Here is a 21,884-nt window from a genome sequence, read left to right as displayed (position 1 = left end):
CATATCAAACAAGCGCGAGTGGAATAATTGTTTTATTAAAAGCAACCAAGAAATATTGCTAGATCTTACTGATTTCGCTTTGCAAGAACAAACAAAAGACAATTTAATGGTCACTATTTCTCAGGCAGGGTATAAAGGTTCATATACCATGGCCGCTAAGCCAATGAAATCCCTGAGATTATACAATGATCCAGCTTTTAATAATGATCGTTATATGGACCTTATACGTCATGCGACCTCCTTATATTTTCCGTATACGACTTTGAATACTGACTGTGTACGACCTGAGTAAAAGTCCGTATATCGATAATTTGATACACGCTAGTAACAATAACGTGTCAAAAATTTAATCAAAAACTTCAAAGCTACCTTCAGATTATAAAGAACGAGGAATTAACCCGATGAAGGAGAATATTCCCGTCTTACTAATCAGTTCTACCGCTGATTTTTTCCTGTTATGCCATCAGAATAGAAAGGCCGATGAGAAATTTGCCTCAAACAAAACAATAAGTCTGAAATTTACACTGGACTAGAAATAGAAATAGAGAAAGCATACCTTATATTTCCAAGTCTTACGTTGACAAAATGGAGTTCACCTGAGTTACTTCAGCAAATTGAGGGTATTCATTCAAAATCTGTCTATCAGATCAAAGATCATCGACAATAAAAGATGTCAGCAAAATGGGGCCTATATAGGGACATCGCTCTTTTGTCTATTATTAATACAATTGATTAAAAGTAATAAAATTTAACGAAGGACACAACTCAACCCACGCAATTATCGAGCACCGAGAATGCTAAACAGAGCGATAATAAAATAGGGTAAATTATCTTGACAAGAAAATGCAAATACGCCTCATTTCCGCAGCGTTAATTCTTTTTGACACTAATGAAATGATAAACATTGCGAACCGAACCAGTGGAAGGAAATTTCCGCGATTAACTGTCAGTCTCCTTACAGGTCTATATGTGCAAGTCTAGACAGATCAGTCGACGTTTGTCATTTTTTTTTTCCTAAAGTGCATGCAAAAATTACATGCAGGTGTTTTTAAATCTACAGTTTCTTTCTGTTGCAATGACTAATGTCTTGTCACAGAGATTTCAATGACAAAACGAAACTAGAAGTTACTAACGAATACATTCTGGGATTTGGCGGCAAAACAAAACCTTCGCCGGTTGGCCAATGGAGATCTACATTAGCCAATATTGGTACCTGGTAAGCTATATTAGCCTATATAGGCCAGTGGTAATCCATATTAGCCAATACTATCCTATGATTACCCATATCGTCCAACATTGGTCTGTGGTGACCGATATTGACCTATGGTGAGCCATGTTGGCAAATATGGGCCCATAGTGACCTTTATTAGCCAATCAACTGGTCCATGGTGACCTATAGATTAATAGGTAGGATATGGGAAATAATTACTTCGTTGGTCCCGATCCCTCAAAGAGAATTCCCCAATAGCTGCGAACGGTTTGGTTTCTAAGCCCTGCACGAACTCTACTGGTACTTTTTGCTCCTTTATCTTTAGTTGTACAGATGCACGTGCCAGACGCCATTTTACGCTTAAATAAACCAAACTAGTTGCAAGGATGGCATTTCGACACTGGGGCATTTTTAATCATGCAGGCCAAAAAAAAAAAAAAAGACAGTCAGCTTCTTCTGGGTCAGCGTTACAATGAACAATAATTGTAGCCCTGACCCTGGAAGAAGATAAGTTGCTAGTTCAAATATTTTTTTGGCCTGATTAAAATTGCGCTTTTCCTGTAGTGTCATCCCTGTGGTCAGTTTGGTTTCTTTCACTGCAATGCTTAATGCAGTAACACTTCAGCAAAAAAGCTATTTTTTAAATATAATTCTGATTTTAATGTCAAGGGCAAAGTAACAAAACAAGTTTATTAAGACCACTAGAATGGCTTAGTAAATTTCAACTTATTGCAGTCATTATCACTGATTATTTATTTTCTTTTTTCCTCTTCGCTTCCTCGGCGCCCGCGATCTTGATCCAGCAGTTGTGAAAGTGATGCACTGAAACGCAAAACACGTGACGTCATGTAAGAGAAGTTATTGTTACGAGTCAGCAATAGAGTACGAGCGTCGCCAAAAGTGTGAAAGTCTCAGATGAAACGAGAGCTAAATTTTGAGCTTCAGTAAATTCTTAACTCTGAACAGATTCAAACTTCTTGAAAGCATATGAAAGTCGACAAGAGCCTGTAAGAATTTTAAATAAAATGACCGCGAAAGTTACCCCTCTCGAACTTATTTGACTCGCGCTTTAAGGAAGATGTCCAAAATACCAACTTCTATAACCACAGATATTTTGATATCGGAGCTCTTGTTTTCGCTGGACTGGCGGTGAAGACGAACTCCTTGAAAGCCCAATGAAATGACAAGTTTAATCATACCAGCCTCTTACCTGCTCATCCAGAAAATCTACGAGTTTTCCTAGAGGACAGTTAAGGCCATCAGCTTTGATCTGTTGATGCAGTGAGACCAACTCCTGTGGCTGCGAAAATAGAAAGCAGAAAAGAGCATGAACAAACAAACAAACGCACACCAGATGAACGCAGAGAAACAAAGAAAACAATGGGTTTACGGTAGGCCCTTCCTTTTCCCTCTCTTTAACCCTCCCCTACCTGTCTCGTTTCGCACGCTCCCAATCCCCCCCTTTTCTAGCCCCTGCCATGCAAACTGTGATACGGTCTCCCTGGTGTGGGTCCGTTTCTATAGTGTGGTTATTACTGGGACAACCGTAAGAGCCTCCTTCACTGTGTCTAAATTTCATTCTGTAAATTCCTGCGAGGGCGATAATCTTAAGAATTAAATGTTACCCACAGTATACAAGTATTTTTGCATTTAATCACCTGAAATTTGAGTATTTTTCTGTACAGCTCGGTATTATTTTGAATGTAGCCTGTAAGTCTCTCTTTCAGGTTGCCTCCATTTACCTGTGTAAGGGAAAGAAGCATATAAAGAAATGACTCTTCGCTGTAGTTACGTAAAGTTAGGCCACAAAATTGTATCGGAGAGCCCGCAAACACTCCTAGCTTCCTCACAAGTATTCCCGAAAGTTTTACGCTGTGTTGCTTAGCAACCGATATGTGATCTGATTCGCAGGCTCAACCCGTTTGGATGAAATTGAATTCTATATAAATAAGATAATCGACCCTCCGACTAAGCAGACCCCAAAACTGCCTTTCTAATGGAGTTTACTTTCCTATTCTTATCAACTAAAAATTTAATAAAAATTATGATCACATTTTGTACATTGGAATTTTTAGAAGATTTGCATGGTAATAATAGTGTTCCTTACCTGTTGGGAAGCGGTAATAACCTCGTCTTCGATCATCACTGTACAGTCTCCAAATTCTGTGTCTTCTTCGTCACTATTCAAACAGACACAGGGATAAGGATTTCTGGTGAACAATCTAAGCCTTAAATGAAGGATTCAGTAACTACAGAGCCCAAAAACGATTGCGGAAAAGGCGCCCTTGTCAACAATACACTCAACCCCCACCCTCCCCCAGCTCACCTGTCATCACTACTTGCCGTTCCATTGCCCTCCACTCCGTCACCAGCATCTGATTCCACGACATTCGATGACAGCGGTTTATCAGCATTTGGAGCATGCTCTGTTTTATTTTCTTGCGGAGGTGGTTCAACTATAACGGAGATGAAAAAAAAAAACTGGTGAAGACTTTTTAAAACGCATCAGTTTGGTTGGGCGGAAGCGGATGTAAACCCAAAGCAAACACACAACAAGACGCAATACTGAGTGTCTACTCGGGCTGTTTTGGGACTGGGTACATGAGTCTAGCAGATTCCTGTTAGAATTAGAGGTTGAGATAAAATAATTCAAGTACTTTGATATGATTATACACAGTCGTAACGGAAAAAAAAAAACGCTAAGCGCCTAAGCAATGTGATACCCTCGTGCACTAACTCTAGAGCTAGCAAAGCACACTGGGATTACCTCACAGGATTAGGCAAGAATACAGATTTGCGACGTCGATGACAAAACCGGTTTTTCTGCTGGTGGCTCTCGCCCGAGTAATTACTCTACAGGTCACTACTAGGAAAATAACAAAAAAAGCAGGTTTCATGGTTTACCTTGATGTGTATAGTCATAAATTTCTTTCAGCTTTAAGATCATCTTTTTCTTCGGAAGAGGACGAACACCAAACTTGTGCAACTCATTCTGCAAATTAATAAAGGAATGATTGTACAGAACACGGCAGAACTCTTTTGCTTTTAGATTCAGCATTATTAATTTGCGCTAACTTGAGCTAATGTGAAGTGACTGGTGCATTTTTGTCCAGTTCTTTACTATGCATTTGGGAAAAGCAGATCTTAACGAGGGTTATTACAATCCAAAAAGAAAATTGGGGGTAGCCGTACGCCCCAATTTTCTTTTTGGATTTGAATAGCTCTTTTCCCGCCCAGTCGTAAACCGTGCAAAAATACCTTTGAATTAGAAAGGTGCAAATCAGCGTTTCACGGACCATTTCGAGATGTGCAGAACGCATGCGCAGTAGAAAAAGAAGGCACCGTCTTAAGTGTCATAATAATAGCGCACTAATGGGGACACTGAAAAAAAAATAAACATCTTTGATAATAGATAGTTATCTACCTTAGTGATGCTTTCAGTGTTAACTTACGAAAATTAGACCCACTTGCACTATTTACATACTTGTAAATGACTTATACATTGCTTACAAGGCAATTAGACACTGTGTCTGTGAGCCTCGAAGCAGTCTATTTTGCGTCGTATTTCTCTTAAAAGCAGACACAGGGGACTGATTTCTAATGTCTTAACGTATATAGTCAACCACATTTTGTGTTCTGTGTATCTAAGTGAATGCTCACTGAGAGAAACAGTATTGAATCTTGGTATGACATATCCATTGTTACATAAAGCGTAGTTTATATTAGGACCAGCTACGTCTGTAATATAACCTTTACTAAAGAGTAACTTACAGTACCACATACCTTTAATACAGGAGTGGCCATGTCATGGTAGTCAGGCATGGGTGTCACTGGCTGACTCACTGTCTGTCCTGCTGGCTTGCATGACTGACTGTCCGTCTTTTTCCCACGTTTTTTTGAGGCCTCTGGTATCTTATCCTCGTCATCACTGTCCTCGACTCTCCGCTGACTCGGAGGAATCTTCCTCTTGCCAGCTACTTTCGCTCCCTTCTCTTCACGTAGATGTTTCTTGTCCTTAGAATGACCTTCTTCTTGCTTATTAAGGTTTGTTTCAGCGATGTCATCCTCTAAACAATTTTCAACTTTGTTTAACTCTTCGATGTCAAAATTGTAGCCACCATCATCATAAAAGTCAAACTCTGAACCCATTGAAATATTTTCCAGCTCTTTCATCTCATTAGCAGTGTTTCTATCTTTGTGTTGCTGTGGAGAAACTATCTGAGACTTTTTCATCTTGGATTCAATTTCATCTCTTGTGGAACCATCATCACTGTTACTATCACTGCTATCTTCAACAACGTTCTGTTCACCATTACGAGCAGCTCTTAACCTTTCCATTAAGGGTATGTTTGGATCAAACTCTTTCACTTTTATAGTTTTCGTCATTCCTTTGTGGTTTACACTCTGTTCTAAGTCTAGTTTTCTCACAACGACTTCTGTTCTTCTTTGCATACCAACAGCAGGAATTTCTGAGCTAAATGAACAAACCGAGGGAGACTCGGGCGAGTTTGACTGCGGACAGGTACCCAGTCCACTCTCCGACACAGGGGGCTTGCAATTGACAGGAAGAGTTGGTGATGCAGGATCTGGTGATAAAACAATGTTTTGCGGCACAGGAGAGGTGCATGGCATGGGAGAGCCTGGGCATGAAACACGATCCATGAAAGTATAGTCCGGTGAAGGGACTGGAGGCGACATAACATCTCGGGGAGAAGAAGGGGTGGATAATGCTCCATATATATCTGCATCAGTTTTGTCAGGACTAGAGTCTATGATTTCAACATCACCGGGTTCTTTAAAATCCAACTGTTGCACTCTTATTACATCGCTATTGTTGTGATTTCTGCTATCATATCCACAGAAATCTCTCACACCTGGGCTTGAGCTGTCTTGTCCTTTCCTTTTAACATTGGAAGTCTGGGGTGAAACCACAAGAACTGGCGACACCGGTGGAGACTGCTCAAGACAATCAGAAATGTAACCTTCTTGTACCAATATTAGCGAACCAATGCGGTTTTCAAAACCCCTGGGGGACCTCTGCATAGGTGAGTCACCCCTGGGGGAGGCCCCCCTTGGCGAAGCACTGCGGGACTGTAAACGCCCAGGGGAAGCCTGTATGTTACTTGTCAGTAGAGACATTCCAACCTGGTTTTGTTGACTCCTACAGGGAGATTGCTTTGTTGGTGTTGCATGTTTTGTGGGACCATGACACGGGGGCTTCTTTTTCCTGCCATTTTTCTTAGCCTTATCTTTTCCTTGTCTCTTGCCCTTGCCCCGTTCCACACGCTTTTTCAACTTGGACAGATATTCATTGGCTTCATCCTTCAACTTTTTTCGAGTTTTGGAAGGCGAGCTAACATCATCATCTTCCTCACTAACAGAGCATGTTGAAGAAGACTTACTTGAGGCGCTTTGAAGAGAGTTTCTTGTAACACGAGGCGTTTCTGGGACGATAGTGATGTTAGTTTTGGGTGGAGAGACATCGAGAACCTAAAAAACACAAAACAACCTTTCACTGTTATGAAAACTAACAGAGTACATCCAGGGGACCGATTAGCTTTTATTTGGTAGGAATTCATCCTCGTTGTCTTGTATACCCTGATGCCTCGTTTTTTGCACATTGAAGGGCTCGGTGCATAACCAACCTCTACTGCTTTTAGATCGTTGATCCCGTGGAGATTAAGAGAAGGGGTAAGATTTTAAAGATAAATGTTTACTCTTGTGTTCCATGTTACCATGCTCCCATAAGCTCGCTATATAAACCTTATACAACCCACAAATCCTTGATTCGCTCTGACGAGGGGCTAATGTCCGAAGAGTCAGCACTCAAATCTCTTTACAGAGGCCAAATTATGTTATCAACTCCATGGATAAAACCAAACATTCAGGGAAGAAGTAGCAGTGTTAATATTCATCATGTTCAGACTACAAGCCATTTCTATTTGAGAGATGAAATGACCATAACGCATTAGAATATTTTCAGTGTTTGGCTGATTGCTGGAAGCATACACCTGTGCATGCATTACCCTAAGGAGACAAATCATTTGGTGCAGTTAAGGCATTAAACACAACTACACAAACCTCTTCATCATTATCGCTGATCAGTGTAATTGATTCATTCACAGCTGCCTCTTCCACTTCATCATCATCCAGCAAAGTTACTTCCCTTGGGGACCCTTGCAAGTCTTGTTCATCATCCCACCTCTCCTCCCCTGTTGGAAGGGGTAACCCATCCGCTTCTTTGTAACTCCCAAGCAAAGGAAGATCTAGGCCATTGCTTTCGAGGGGCTGAAAGTCAGACAAAGTTTCCTGGATTCCACCTACTTCATCGAGTTTAGTTATATTGCCATCTTCTACTACCGCAGGATCATCATTTAAGAAATCTATTGACATGTTGGTAAAATCAGCATTATTTTCCTCCTCAAAATCTTTTCCATCAGTTTCATCAATATTGGACAACTCTTCATTAACATGGCAGTTCTGCCCTTCGTCTCTTCTTCCCAACTGTCTTTCTAAAGCATATCTCTCATTACCACCTTGAACGTGATCCAGAGCCTGTACCTTGATATCATCTGAATCGCTGATTGGCTCGTCAATTTCGACACAAGCCCACTCAGAACTAGAAGAATGTGATCTCACTGGTCCTCTTTCTTGACTGTCACGTGACACCACTCTCTCATCACACGTTAGTATCTCAACTTTCTCTTTAGAGTTAGCTGATGCAACCTGTTTCTTCCCATCTGTTTTATTCCATGAAGACGCTGGTGGCAGTTCCTTCGCTATCATATGTTCATGCTGTGGTGAAAGCCATTCATTTTTAGCTATTTCTTCCTTGTTGACATTTCTCTTTTCATGCAGTACAATCAGTTTCTCCTTTTCCATCTCTTCAATTTGACCACAAGGCGGTATGCTTTCTCTATTATCAACAGAGTTACGTGACAAGGTATCTGTTCCAACATACTGTGACAAGTCGACTGTGGCAACGGGATCGCATGGCAGGTTAACTTTCTTAGTGGGATTGTGTGACAGGTTAACTAACGCAACAGGATTGCAAAGCAGATTGCCTTCCTCAGATGGATTGAATATAAGGTTCCCTTTCCCATCAGAATTGTGTGACAAGTTACCCATCTCAATGGAATTGTGTGACAGGTTAACTAACGCAACAGGATTGCAAAGCAGATTGCCTTCCTCAGCTGGATTGAATATAAGGTTTCCTTTCCCATCAGAATTGTGTGACAAGTTACCCATCTCAATAGGATTGTGTGACAGGTGGCCTTTTTTAGCGGGATTACGTGACAATTTATCTTCACCAAAACATGTCAACGATTTCTCTTTCGTTTTCTCTAATAAAGAATGATTACCTAAACTGTTGCTAGCGTTTTCCTGTAGTGCATTGCTCATAACTCCTATTGATAAAATTCCTTGTTCGTTGCTAAGTCTTGGTGAAAGTGGAGATTGTTTCTCTTTCAAATTTTTACCTTCTTCACTGTTTTTTCTTTTAAGAGACTGCGTCTGGAAAATCATAATCTCTTCAATATCATCATCGTTCAAAAAATTATCTTCATCGCCTTTGTCTTTCCTAGTTTCAACATCGCTGCTAAAATCGTCTTTGTCATTATCTCTCCACAGATGCTCCTCAAGTTTATCCAAATCTGTGGCAACGCAGTCATCTGTCCCATCATCCTCTTGGCTCGCACATACTTGATTCAGCTGTTGCTGAGTTGCTTTGCATGCTTTCAAAAGACAAGTAAGTTGAAGCCTAGACAAAAATGAAAACAAAGAAAAAAGTCAGTAAACTTTTCTTACAACCGAATTGTAAACAATTTAATGTGTTCCTTCATACTTGGTATTTATCAATGATTTCTCATACAAATCAGCCAACTGGATCATTGTAAGTTGTACTGAGCCATTTTGCCTTGTTTCCAAAAGAAAATTTGTATGCGGATTTAAGTAAATAACCACTACTGAGAACAAAAAAGCCGCCGGGAAATTTGCAAAGTTTCAAAGGCACCACAATGAAGTAGAAAACAACAGCTTTTTCTTCAAGGTTGCCCATTCTGTAATCCATTCCTTCCTCTCAGGTATGCTTGTGACATGTTGAATGCTCTATTCTTCTTATTTTAGCTACTGCTCATGTGAGTTCCTAAACAATGTGCTAAAAAATAATGGCATTGTCCCCTTTCTACAGTGTCAATATGTGTTTTAGTTTTTGCAAGCATGCTTTACCCCCAAAACAAAAGTAACCAGGATAATGGGAGACCTTACCACAGAAGAAAGCAAGGTGTTTTAAAACAGGAATCACTGATGCAAAGGCAAAACACAAATGTGACCGCAAATGGGGAAACATACTCTAATGCTTTTTCCATTAAACGGTTTAAGAAAAGGGTTGTAAACGAATACTAGACTGTTTTTTCCAGTTAACGAACAGCTACATGTAAGTGCTTTAAACGGTTGACCAAAGTCCAAAAATGGATAGGTGAAGGCATTAAACTGTTGACTTAGCTCACCAAAAATGCAAGGACATTACAGCTGTATGTGGTAAATAAAGAATTAAATCCTACCTTTCAGCTAAGTTTGTTAACTCATCTAATTCACATTCCTCAGGAATGGTGACATCACCAGTGTAAATGTGCCTCAACACAGGTTCAAATACAGATTGGTGCACGTCATCAAACTTCAAGCAAACCTTTTCTTTCCACGAATCACAAGATGCTGTATTTGCACAAAGAACTCTTTGTTCTACCAACAACTAGAAGAAACAAAATGACGAAACCATGAAAACTCATTAATTAATAAAACTACACAGAAGTTATTCCAGCAATTTCAAATGTTTTTGGTGTAAAAATTTTCAAACCAGTTTCATTTATTTTCCTTTATCTTTGACTGTGATAATGGAGCCCTTTCAATAATTATTCTGGTATGAGTATGAGTTTTTTAAATAAACAAAGAGCATGCAACAAGTGCACCAGTGTCAGTTTGCTGGGAAATCAAAATAGCTGTTGTCATTTACTACAAGTTTTTGCGAGAATGGTGTAGCGGTGAAAACAAGTCCTCGAAACATAGGTGATCTCGTCTTTTTGAAATCACAAAAGGGTTTAGCTATTGTTATTCAATACAACTGCTTCAAGTTCGTTGCTCACAAGGAGTAAAATGGAGCTTCCTCTGACATTTCTTCTTAGTAATTCGCTAAAAACTTGAAATCAAATCTCTAAATCGTAGTTGTACTCGTACTCAAATCTAAATCTCAATGTGAGGTCAGTAAACAAAAATAAAAACTGAACTGGTTTGAAAAATTTTCAGGCCAAGTACAAACTTAGGCAATGATAACGAGTCTCAACCAACCTGGACACTTCAAAATAACATTGACTTCATTTATCTATCCTATACAGTCTTGTTTCTTAAAGAATGCTAATGGTTCTTTATTGATTGCAAATACACATTATACACATTATAGAGAAAAGAAGTGTTTTTACACAAACCTGGGCAAGGACCTCTGATCTCAGTGATAGAATAAAGCTGTGTGCTACCATTTCTTGGCCATCTTTCAGTTTAAAGATGACATCGCTAAGATGCGAGTTGTTGACCATTGATGATAAATCCTCAAGCAGTTTTGGAACTCCATCTGGTATAGATTCACTCTCCTATGCACAACAGAGAAAAAGGTAAAAATTATCCATATTTGTGTTGAATTTCCTAAGAGTACATGAATTGAGTGTCACATCAAACACAAGCCCAGGAAATGAAATTTGCTTGTTTCTGTCATAAACATGTAAGTAAATTGTCATATGACAAAACAAATATGCATAATTTATAATAACTAATTCAGCAACAAACTCTTCATTTCATTATGGATATGGAGTAGTAAACAAAATAATTTACAACATCATGCAACCTTTCAATACCTTCTGCCCATGACTGTAAAAGGAAATGTTAGTAGCCAGTGGAGCAGTGCTGGCCTCTGATGTGTCTGCTTTTTAGGTTAGTAATTATTTTTGTAATAGATCTACAAAAACCACAGCTGAGCCTAAATAACAATAATTGAATTATTCACCTGGATTTTACTGTTTTCTTGTTCATCAACACAGAAGCCACTGGCTGCAACCAAATGTTGTGAGTCCATTGACATGTTAGAGACGTCTTCTTCTCCAACAAGCTCCAAAAGCATTTCCACATCAGCAGCTTGTGAGGGTGTTATCTCTGTACATTCACCGTTTTCAGTTCTAATTGTTTGCACCTGTGCAACAGATTCCTCCCCTTCTTTGGATCGTTCAAGATTTTTGTCTTCCTTGGTTTCGCCACAATTGGCAGCTTGGTCATTTAAATTGTTTGGAGCATTTTTGTTAGAAACTGCTCTCTCAGAGGCTGTTATCTGTTCAGGATGTTTCTTTTCTCTGATTGGTGATGCATGAGGTAGGAGGCCAGGGACAAAGAACATCTCAGAAGGCTTTTCCTTTAGAGCTGCTAATGACCACAGAGGACTGGGATGAGGTGCCTGTTTTAATAGTAATAATAATCATCATCAGCATCATGAAATCACGCAAATCTGGAACTTAAAAACAGAAATAATTCCTATTATTGGGAGAATTGGGTAATATGGTGGGTAAATATTATCTGGATAAATGGCTGGAGAGAATTGCCATCACAGACATGGTGGCTTATATGCAGGGTAGTTTTCTTAGGTTCAGCTAGTATTTTTGGAAAAGTATCAGATGTCTAAGGTCTTTAACTCATGAATGCACGCATGTGCAATGAACGAGTTATAGCCATGGTGGGGTTTTCACTTGGTTGGTTGGTTTTGGTTAGTGGGTGGTTAACTTTCAGGCATGCGCAGTGAATGAGTGATTGTAATGTAGCGTAATTTCACTCTGGCGCTGGTCGAAATTGGCAAAATTTTGCGTTTTTGGAAGGGAAATTTCTGAAACTTCAAACTTCCTTTTCAAGTTTACCAATTACTGAGGTGTCATCTGCATTCACGAGTTGGCTCACAGAAGCCTTTGATTTAATACACATGCAGTAACTCTGCCACTAGAGAAGTACTGTACTATCTCACCGAAATGCACCTTACAATCCCATGTACTGTTAATTAATTAACCTATTGGCTTCGGGTTTTCTTTGGACAAAGGTTTTAAGAAACACAAGGCCCATGTCTGGTGCAGGCACACTGGTTCCCAATGAGGCCTACTTGGTACACATACAGCAAGCTATGACACAACAACTGGCATGGGTATGTTGGTTGTCGTTCAAAATTTTCTGGGGTTTAAAAATTTCCAAACCAGTTTGATTTTTATATCCCTTTGCCTCAGATTATAGTGGCTGCACAAAGGAAAACACAAATTAAACTAGTTTGAAAAATTTTAGACCAGAAAAAAATTTAAACCACAAAAGGTACAACACCCTATGAAATATCACATACATTTACAGTTATCACCTTAACTTCAGCTTCTGGTTTTTCCTCATCTTCAATATCATGCAGAAAGTTTAGAAATGATTTGCTCAATGCTGGGTCAACAATGAAGCTGGACTTTGCAGCATCCTTGAAAACTTTTCTGCCCTTATCACTCTCAATCCCAAATCCACTGTTTGCGTCCATGGGGTTGTTGACATCTTCCTCATGATCTGATGTATTTGTACTGTCAACCTTGGTGTCCATGTCACCAGTAGGAACAGGCGGCAGGTAACTTGGAACATTTTGAACTAATCGGCTTGGTGCAAGAGCAGGAGTGCAAGATATTTCATCTTCATCATCACTGTTGTCCTTGAAAAACAAGAAATCAATTTTGTAACCTTGGGATGTTATCCCTGCTGTTGGTGGCTGATCTTACTATGTTTCATGGTGGGAAGGGTGAACTGATTTAAAGGAAGGACTCATGTCTGCAGGAACTGAAGTCTTGCTTCCTTTTCCCGCAACATTTGCCATGTGCTGGAAATCAAACTAAGCTGCACTTATACTAATGGACCAAAGGAAACACTAATGAGCAAGTATCTTTATTTCTGTGTTAAAAGTTGTGATCTATTTCCATGTAAATATTTTCATGAGTTTCTGTTTTGCTCCAATCTCTGAGCAGTTGAAACTCAGTTGGTTACTGAAATTTACATAGTAGCCAAAAGCTAAGTTGTACCATTTGTATAGAGTATTAGCCCAAGTATAGTTTATATTTTTGAAAGACAGTGTGAATTTTAAGTTCAGCATTCAAGTACATTGAGTCTCATGGATGACTAATTTCTTTTACATCTATTTTGATGGTGCCGCAACCAATCAGAAGGGAGATCAAACCACAGGGAGTACATGAGATTAGCTGTCCCAACAAATTAAACAGAGTAATGCTTTTTTGACTCCCATATTGTAAGTCAGAGAAAGTTAACTACTGCACAAACAGGTGCCAGGACATACTTGGGTGCAAAGAACTTGGGCTGCTCTCAATGCCACAGCTCTCTGAGCAGTCTCATCATCTCTGAGTAACAAGGGAGGCAATTCATTTCCACTGTATTAAAAAAATCACAAACAAAATATTAGTAAAAAACAAAGTGCTATGAGAATGCCTTGATCATATTTCTTAATGTCTGACCAATTTAAAGTTTTGAAAGTGCAATATATGAAATTCGTATATTTTGAACTGTGGATGAAAGAATAGATAAATGAGTGACCAGTTATGAGCAGTGACTGAGGGTAAAGTACCAAGTTGTTCCTGTTACATTACACTGAACCTAAAGGTGAGCTAAACACAGCATCATGTAGAGAGTGCATCAGAACTGCCATACCCTTTATTTTTCTTCCCTTTCCTCTTCACACTTTTCTTGTTGTTCGACTCAGGGGGTGGGGGTGGGGCCATGGAAGCTGACAGCGCCAAAGCAATCTGTGTTTCCTCATCAAGGTCACTGAGAAGAAAGAACAAAGACAGTCCTCTGATCAAATCAATCAAAACATTAACTAACAAATCTCCTTGCAGATTTAATACTTTAAGTGATTTGTGGTAGAAGAGCCACTCTTGTGAAACTGTAAATAAACAAATATTTGTTTCCTTTAGTTTGTTTAGTTTATTGTTTTCTAATAGGTACCCCCCCCCCCCCACCTAGTTGACAGTTTTCTCTGTTCCTATTACCTGTCTTCTCATTGTGTTGAAAATGCAAGAAGTTTAATTTTGATCAATTTGATTAAAGTGTGATTTATTGGAGGAAAAAATGATGGTGGATTCCCAGACATTCAAACCGTAATGCAAGGTTGTTAACCCCCCAAATAAAAAAATGCTTTTTGTAGTTACAGAAGCAATTTCTCTCACACAAAATAATGCCAAAAGAAGCAATAAATACACGTAACTGAATGATCAAATATCAATTTACTGATTGTTGAGTACAGGTGCAGCTATTCTGCTGTCTTACCCAACTTTTGGTACAACCCCTCTTCTCTTTCTTCTCCCTCCACTAGGTTGGCCAGTTCTTGACTCTGTTGCACTTCTGAGGTCAGTTCCAATGACTGCTGTAGCAGTGGAATCTTCCTGCTGTTTTTCACGATGCATGATCTCTAAAAGCTGATTTGTACCCACATTATACTCTTGAGCACATTTTTTCAGGTGCATTTGTCGAGACTGCAAAGAATGGTTTATGTACAGTGTAAATAGAGAGAAACGAAACCTCAAACAGTTCGTGACAAATGAAATTTCATGAAGTGTGTTTTGGCCAAAATTTGGAATTTATATCTTGGAATTAAGTGTATTGAGTTTTGATTTTATTAAATGCTCTTAAACGGTCCCTTTGGCCATGTTGTTCTGTCATTCGTCGTCAGCTTTACATCCAGTTTCGGTCCATTGGTGGGAATGTGGGAAGAAGAAAGGAGAGAAGTGAGAAGGGGGGGGGGGGGGGGTGGGTAAACTCTCTTTTATAAGCAATAGAGGTATGTGCTTAACCAAAGGTTACATTGTTTTTGTGCTGTTTTTATTAGAAAAAGGGTATACAGTGTAGATTTTAACCAGCTTGGTCTGAAATTGGCAATGGTTTTTAGTTCTGGTCAGAAATTGGATATCATTCTTTGGGGGAGCTACAAGCTGTGATGCAAACATGAAAGAAAGACAAGAGCAAAAGAAATCAAAAGAGTCATGCATGTGTATTACATGGAAAATGGGTCATACTTTTGGAGGCCTGGTCTGGAAACACATAAAGATTTTAAATTTAAATTCGATTAAAAAAATTAATTTTGTAAACTTGTACAGTGCACAATTCCATGACAAGATGGTAAAATATACTTTACAGTATGGGGACACTCTCCAGATTGAATCGGAATTTGGAAATGTTGGTTTTTGAGGAGAGGGGAAAACTGGGGTACCAGAGTAAAAACCTCTGGGAGCTGGATAAGAACCAACAACAAACTCAAACCACATCTGATGCCAAGGCTGGGAATCGAACCTGGGCCACATTGGTGGGTAGTGAGTGCTCTCACCACTGCTGCTCCCCAGGAAGCAGGGGTTGGTTGGTTATGCACTCAGCCCTTTAAGTGTGAAGAAGGCAAGTTAACTTCCTTGTGGGCAAATTCATTAGTTACCAAAATATATGATTGTTCTGGTTTAAAATGTCTTTTTTTGTTTAAAATTTTTCAAACCAGTTTAGTTTTTATTTTCCTTTGTGTAGTATTTGTTACCATAATGCGAAACAAAGGGAAATGGAAATCAGACTGGCTTAAAAATTTTTAAACCAAAAAAATTTGAACCACAACATATACAATTATTTACCTTAAAGGATTTAAAATTTTTGCCACAAATAGGACACTGTAACAGGTTTGAACTTTGACCTCCAACTTCATTTACATGTGACATTTCTTTGGCTTTACTAGCTTGATCACAACACCTGTTTATATGCTGTTGACGGCGTTGTGAATTCATTTTAGACAAGTCTTTTTGGCAAAGTTGACAGAAAAACAACTCTTCTCCAGTAATGTCATCAGTTGGTTCTGATAAACCATCTTCTGTGATCCTGTTACCCGAGTCTTTATCAAGACAGCCATTAATGTGTTGATTAATCGCATCCATATTTTCTGTTGGTAGGAAAGTCATACCACAAACAGGACAAGTCTGGTTTCTTGTGGAATCTGTTTTGTCATCAAGCAACTCTAAATCATCTTGACCTTGCAAATCAGTGTTATCCTGACTTTCTCCTTCATGTATGTTACTTACTTTGTCTCCTTTTTCCATTTCTAATTCCAGTTCTTCATGGGCATCTTTGTCCACCTGACGCAAAGACTTCATTTTATTTTGCAAACCTTTTGTATGATCTTCCATCTTGTTTCTTTTGTTACATTGATCCGTCTTTTGACTTTCAGATCTTCTGTTATACGCACATTTCTCTAACTGTACTAAAGGTTGGTTTAAGTTACTAATTGCTTTGCGTGCCCTTTTAAACCTGGAAATAGCTCTTGTAAAGCCTGAACCTTCAAGTTCTTCAGAGTTAATTCTCTTGCGTTTATTGGTGTATGCGTCACTACCAATAGCACCTGTTGTGTCGTCGTCATTAACAGCGTCATCATCATCATTATCACAAAATTCAAATGCATCATGCTTGGGATTTCTTAACTTCTCACCACAAACATTGAGTTTTAAAGAGTTAACACCGATTTCTTCCGTTAACTCTGCAACTTCATTTTCCAACTGCTCAACCCCTCCTGGCTGACGTAAGCTATCTGTTTGTCTTGATCGGACAGCTGTAAACACTTTTCCAGTTGATTGGGAGCAAGCATCATCATCAGAAAATTTCTCGGGTTTGGAACGCTTACTACGCGACAAGCATCTTTTAGATCGCGTGCGTTTCTCTTCCCCCGTCATGCAGACTGGCCCATAATACTTAATATCCTCCAAAATTTCTCAGTCACATTTTGAGATCGCGCTGTTAAATCAAGGCATGTTACAGTCAATTGAGTTTGATTTCCAGCAAAATAACGTTTTCAATTCAGTTTAAAATAATCAAAATTCCAAAATGAAATCCTTCCAAAGATGAACTAAAATTCAAAACGAATCGAAATAGCGCACAATCAAGGCTTGGATTTCTGTTCGTCGATTTTCTCCTGAACGGTGCGACGGAATTCCAGAGCCTTTTGAATGTTATACTCCTTTCTCTGCCTCTGCTCTTCAGTGTTGACAATAAGCTTGTATCTGTGGTAGAATCCAAAGCCGAACAAAATCAGCACTCCTCCAAAAACGGCTGGAAAAACTGTCCCGCGAAACGCCATCCTCTGTTTTTCCAGCAAAGCGCGCGGCACACTGCGCACGTGTCATAAGTATACCCGCTGACCCATGTGTATCGTTCTGTTTGTCCCCGCATAGCTTTTTTGTTCGCGTTTTTCTTGTCAAAAAGAGAGCAATCATTTTGCTTCTTTTTGGTTCGAATCGGTAAGTATATCTCTCAAGAACTTGATTTTGTTCTAAGGTCATAAACTGTAATCATATGAGCCAATTTACGTGTCAAGGGTTGATGTTCTTGGGTCACGCGACCCGCGCTTGAAACTGAATGAAACATGAAGATTTCACGTCTTTGACAGCGTATATTTAAGGTATTGAGAGATCGCCCGCACAGGTTTAAAACACCACTTCTTTTCTTTGCCAGCTGTTTATTTGTAGAGAGGATCAAAAGTATCTGCGCTTTCTCACTGTCTCACATGAGTTTGGCACGTGCTGCACCACCCCTCTCCCCCCATGAAGGAATTTGCCATGCTGTTCGCCCCTGGGTATTCGGTTTTAATTTACTGACCCCCCCCCCCCCCCTCAGGCAATATGAGGTAACAATCCCCATGAAATGCATGACCAACCCAGTTTTAATTCTTCTTTTTAGAAATCCGTATCGATGAGGCTGGTAATCTTGGATGACTATGACCAAGTGTCAGAGTGGGCAGCTAAGTATGTACGGAACAAGATCCTGAAGTTTAACCCTGGACCTGACAAGTTTTTTGTACTTGGTCTGCCAACAGGTATATTTGGAATTATTTATTACATGGCTGAAGAGGTCTGTGGTGAAAGGAATATTTATGCTTTTCATAGCAGTCCAAATTTTGCTATATGAAGCACTTATAGAAACCACTTGGGCATTTTTTTTTTACAGCAAAGTGTTATCAAAATAGGTTTAAAAGTATATGGTTTTGTGTTAAGTAGAAGCATTTACCTGTGTGTCTGGCGTGCAACTTTAGCATAACCTGTGTGAAAGTTGTATGGAAAAATTACAATATTAACATCACATTACCTGTCAATCATCTCTCTTGCACTTGCACTTGCCAATGTGTAGTTCCTGAAATATTTATACCCCTGAAAAATCTTTCCCCTACCATCACTTCAGAGGGAATTTGAAATTCAATGCTTAGAGGGCCCCCCCCCCCCAAAAAAAAAAAAAGTTGAAAGTATGAAGCTAAATTGGATTTCCAAGGGTTAGGGTCTTTCAAATAATCTGTTCGAAGGGGGGGGGGGGGAGGGGGAGGAGTGGATGTTTTCTGGAACTGCACTGTATATACACTCTATGTACTTTGTTACAAGTAAATTAATAAAAGAGCTAACTTAACTAGCTTCTTCTGTCCACATTTAAGTAAAAATTATTATTGATTGCCTAGGTCTGTGATATGCAAATAAAGAACAAGACTAAATTTTTTCCATTACAGACCATTTCCTTGTTCTTGTGTCATTTGGTATTAGTTCCAACATCTGAAACTGCTTCAGTGTTGTTAAGTGAGTAGTCCAATTGGCCCTTTGCAGGTAACGGTCTCATGGTACAGAATCCATCATGCTGGAAAGACAAATCTTGAATTTTCTTTGTTTTTCCCAGTGCATAGCTTGCACTCCAGCATGGTGGATTTTGTACCATGTGACTGTAAATAGCTGCAAAGGGCCTATTTCAAATCATATTTCAGGTAGTTCACCTCTTGGAATGTACAAGAAGCTTGTTGAATTCTATAGCAAAGGAGAGGTTTCCTTCAAATATGTCAAGACTTTTAACATGGATGAATATGTTGAGCTGCCCCGTGATCACCCTGAAAGCTACCATTCTTTCATGTGGGAGAATTTCTTCAAGCATATTGACATAGATCCCAAAAATGCACACATTTTGGATGGGAATGCAGAAGACTTGGTTGCGGAATGTGACGGTTATGAGGAAAAGATAACGAAAGCTGGAGGAATTGATCTGTTCATAGGAGGTATATGTCATTTTTATTTTCCTGTCAGATAACAAATGCGTGACAGGTGTGACTTAACCTTGAACATGTGCAAAGTTATTTATGTTTAAATAATCTACTGCCTAATTTCTGCGTGCTCTCAATTGGCAAACCAAATCCTGTGGTGCAAAATCAGATGCTATGAATTGTCAGATGAAAACTGGTGCTCAATGTTATAGAAGAGGAGTAACCAAAAACCTGATAAAAAGTCTGACATACTTACTCTATAGGCACCAACCTGCCACTTCGTCTGTTCTATATAATGTTTTATTTCCTGAGCAATGTTCCCAAAATTATCCATAACCCCTATGAAAGGAACTTTTTCTAAGATCCCTCTACCTCTCTGGGATTGCAATTTAGCCTCTCATTTTCCTTTTACATTTTTTTGGCCTTTGAGAGCCCCCTCCCACCCAACCCCTCTGGAATGTTCAATCCCTATAGTTTGTGTGTGGTGGGGAGAAGGGGGAGGGGGTGTGGGAGTGGGTATTTTCTGGAGCTACACATTTAGTCAGTATTGTAGTTTCCCAATGATGCTGGTAAAAAATAATCAAAGATTTTTGTCTGGAGCCCACAACACGCTAGATGTCAGATTTGAACGTAGGTTGGATTAGTCTGAGGTTAACCTAGCCATCTGTAACAACTTTGTTTCCTCAACGTACATGTACTCTTCTGTTGTTCTACAGGAATAGGAAGTGACGGTCATATCGCATTCAATGAACCAGGCTCGTCACTGGTCTCAAGGACTCGTGTCAAGTCCTTGGCAAAGGAGACAATCGTAGCTAATGCCCGGTTCTTTGATGATGACATCTCCAAGGTGCCAACAATGGCTTTGACTGTGGGTGTGGCTACTGTGATGGATGCTAAAGAGGTATGTTGTCTGCATGGTTTGAATCCTGGACTAGTTTGTTGAATGTGGGGCACTTAGCTTGTTTGAGGAGGTGTGAACCCTCATATAGAAATGATTGGGTGATCACTGGAACTTTTGAAAAAGACCCCAAAAACGTATTTTGTTGATATCCCTTAAATTCATTTACATCCTTAACAGGTACCAAAACAGTTGAATTGCTAAATAGTTCCTGTCATTTTTTTTCTAGAGTGGTGATCATTTCAGATTTTTGAACCCGTAGTGGTACCAATCCACCATTTTTGCCCCTCAAAGGCATGGTGATCAACCATCATTTGTAATATGGGATTCCTCCCCTACCAAGAGATCTTTTGATTCTTGTACGAGTACGAGTATGAGTTTTTCCAATAGACAAAGAGTGCACGATGAAACATTCTTTAGAGAGTTTGAGCTTCTCAAACCATGAATAATTCTTGGACAAATTCAAGCGTAAGTTCACCAAATTTTCTGGTAATTAAGATCACTTTTCGAAACCTCCTTCATGGTAGTAATTTCCTTCGTTTTCTGTTCATGAATTATTAATGAGTTTGAAAATTTTAAATAAGTTCTCCCAACTAGTACTATAAGACATATACCAAGAACGGTGAAGAGAATTCGCATGTCAATATTAGGACCTAAAAAAATTGGTTCTTTCCTTAGGTTCTGATTTTAATCAGTGGTGTTAAGAAGGCTCATGCCCTGAGGTACGCGACCGAGGAAGGCGTGAATCACATGTACACAGTGTCGGCATTTCAGCAGCACCCGCAGACCATCTTTGTTGTTGATGATGATGCTACGATGGAGCTGAGGGTGCGCACGGTCAAGTACTTCAAAGGGCTGATGGATGTTCACAACAAGTTGGTTGAGGACCCACAAGATCCAACTGCTCCGCCTAGCGCCAAAAGGCTTAAGTCAGTGTCATCTGCAGAAGATTTGAAAAGCATGAAATGATAGATGAAGAACTTAGAAAATGAAAAATATCATTTATTCCTAAGTGAGAACTGAATCAACCCGGTTTGAAAATCTCTTATGTGCTTAAAAAGCCTGAAATGTTTGTGAATACAAAACGACCCAAGTTTCTCAAATTCCTTTTCAGTAGAACAAAAAACTCAAGCTTAAGACGAACAGGTAAAAGAATTATTTTTAGATAAATAACGAAGGTAGAAGGAAGTTTTTGGAAACGCGATGTAAGTTAAGTCTTAATGTACACAATAAATTAAATAACTTTCCCTACTTTTGTTGAAAAAATATAATGAAATATTTGAAGTGAATATAATGAAAACTATTTTGGCAAAGACGTTCTAGTTTTTTTTCCTGCTAGGGGACTTTCTCGGGGTCATTTCGTGAAGCCGATGCCAGGTACCAAATATCGTCGACACACATTGGTTTGCCCGTAAAATATCGATACTCGTGAGTCCTAGTGTTGGCTGTCTCGATACTGTTCTATCACTACTCACGTGACTATTTGGAATAGGATGTTGCGTTCACACTTGAATTCTCGCAAGCTGAAGTGTATTACCGTTTTCTGGTATAATGCATCAGTCATTTCTAGCAGTGCCGGTTTTGCCCTACGTACAACGCTGACCAACTGTTTCTTTTTTCCTTTTTTTGAAACC

General features: G+C 39.3%; 2 protein-coding genes across 3 annotated transcripts; one reads left to right on the top strand and one right to left on the bottom strand.

Annotated features, from left to right (window-relative positions):
• Positions 1–1,881: 1,881 nt before the first annotated feature.
• LOC146472086 (uncharacterized) lies at positions 1,882–17,442 on the bottom strand. 2 transcript variants are annotated; one of them, XM_085120646.1, is made up of 17 exons: positions 15,931–17,442; positions 14,588–14,793; positions 13,970–14,086; positions 13,602–13,692; positions 12,639–12,965; positions 11,262–11,702; positions 10,690–10,851; positions 9,772–9,959; positions 8,335–8,969; positions 7,292–8,274; positions 4,994–6,700; positions 4,115–4,202; positions 3,537–3,666; positions 3,318–3,390; positions 2,869–2,952; positions 2,421–2,510; positions 1,882–2,032 (listed from the first exon to the last, which is right to left on the bottom strand). In XM_085120646.1, exons 1-17 carry the CDS (start codon positions 17,014–17,016, stop codon positions 1,952–1,954), a joined length of 6,489 nt encoding a protein of 2,162 aa, XP_084976772.1. In that variant the 5' UTR covers positions 17,017–17,442; the 3' UTR covers positions 1,882–1,951. The 2 variants fall into 2 exon arrangements, with proteins under 2 accessions (XP_084976772.1, XP_084976771.1); XM_085120645.1 differs by having other exon boundaries at positions 7,292–8,969.
• A 37-nt stretch (positions 17,443–17,479) lies between these two features.
• On the top strand, positions 17,480–21,563 carry LOC146472085 (glucosamine-6-phosphate deaminase 2-like). The gene is made up of 5 exons (XM_085120651.1): positions 17,480–17,580; positions 18,020–18,155; positions 19,083–19,367; positions 20,069–20,253; positions 20,929–21,563. The coding sequence occupies exons 2-5, from the start codon at positions 18,032–18,034 to the stop codon at positions 21,217–21,219; spliced, it is 885 nt and encodes a 294-aa protein (XP_084976777.1). The 5' UTR covers positions 17,480–17,580; positions 18,020–18,031; the 3' UTR covers positions 21,220–21,563.
• Positions 21,564–21,884: the final 321 nt, after the last annotated feature.

This window comes from Pavona decussata, unplaced genomic scaffold (assembly GCF_977016875.1).
Source record: "Pavona decussata unplaced genomic scaffold, jaPavDecu1.1 SCAFFOLD_102, whole genome shotgun sequence".
Taxonomy (NCBI): domain Eukaryota; kingdom Metazoa; phylum Cnidaria; class Anthozoa; order Scleractinia; family Agariciidae; genus Pavona; species Pavona decussata.
The sequence above is the reverse complement of the archived record's forward strand: the minus strand, read 5'-3'. Positions and strand labels throughout refer to the sequence as shown.

Excerpts from the sequence above, each read along its gene's own strand:
- LOC146472086 (XM_085120645.1), bottom strand. The coding sequence starts at position 17,016 with ATGACGGGGGAAGAGAAACGCACGCGATCTAAAAGATGCTTGTCGCGT. Across the intron at positions 13,693-13,969 it reads AAAGGGAAGAAAAATAAAGG|TGGAAATGAATTGCCTCCCT; the intron begins GTATGGCAGTTC and ends TTTTTAATACAG. Across the intron at positions 2,953-3,317 it reads TTATTACCGCTTCCCAACAG|GTAAATGGAGGCAACCTGAA; the intron begins GTAAGGAACACT and ends TCCCTTACACAG.
- LOC146472085 (XM_085120651.1), top strand. The coding sequence starts at position 18,032 with ATGAGGCTGGTAATCTTGGATGACTATGACCAAGTGTCAGAGTGGGCA. Across the intron at positions 18,156-19,082 it reads TGTACTTGGTCTGCCAACAG|GTAGTTCACCTCTTGGAATG; the intron begins GTATATTTGGAA and ends ATCATATTTCAG. Across the intron at positions 19,368-20,068 it reads AATTGATCTGTTCATAGGAG|GAATAGGAAGTGACGGTCAT; the intron begins GTATATGTCATT and ends GTTGTTCTACAG.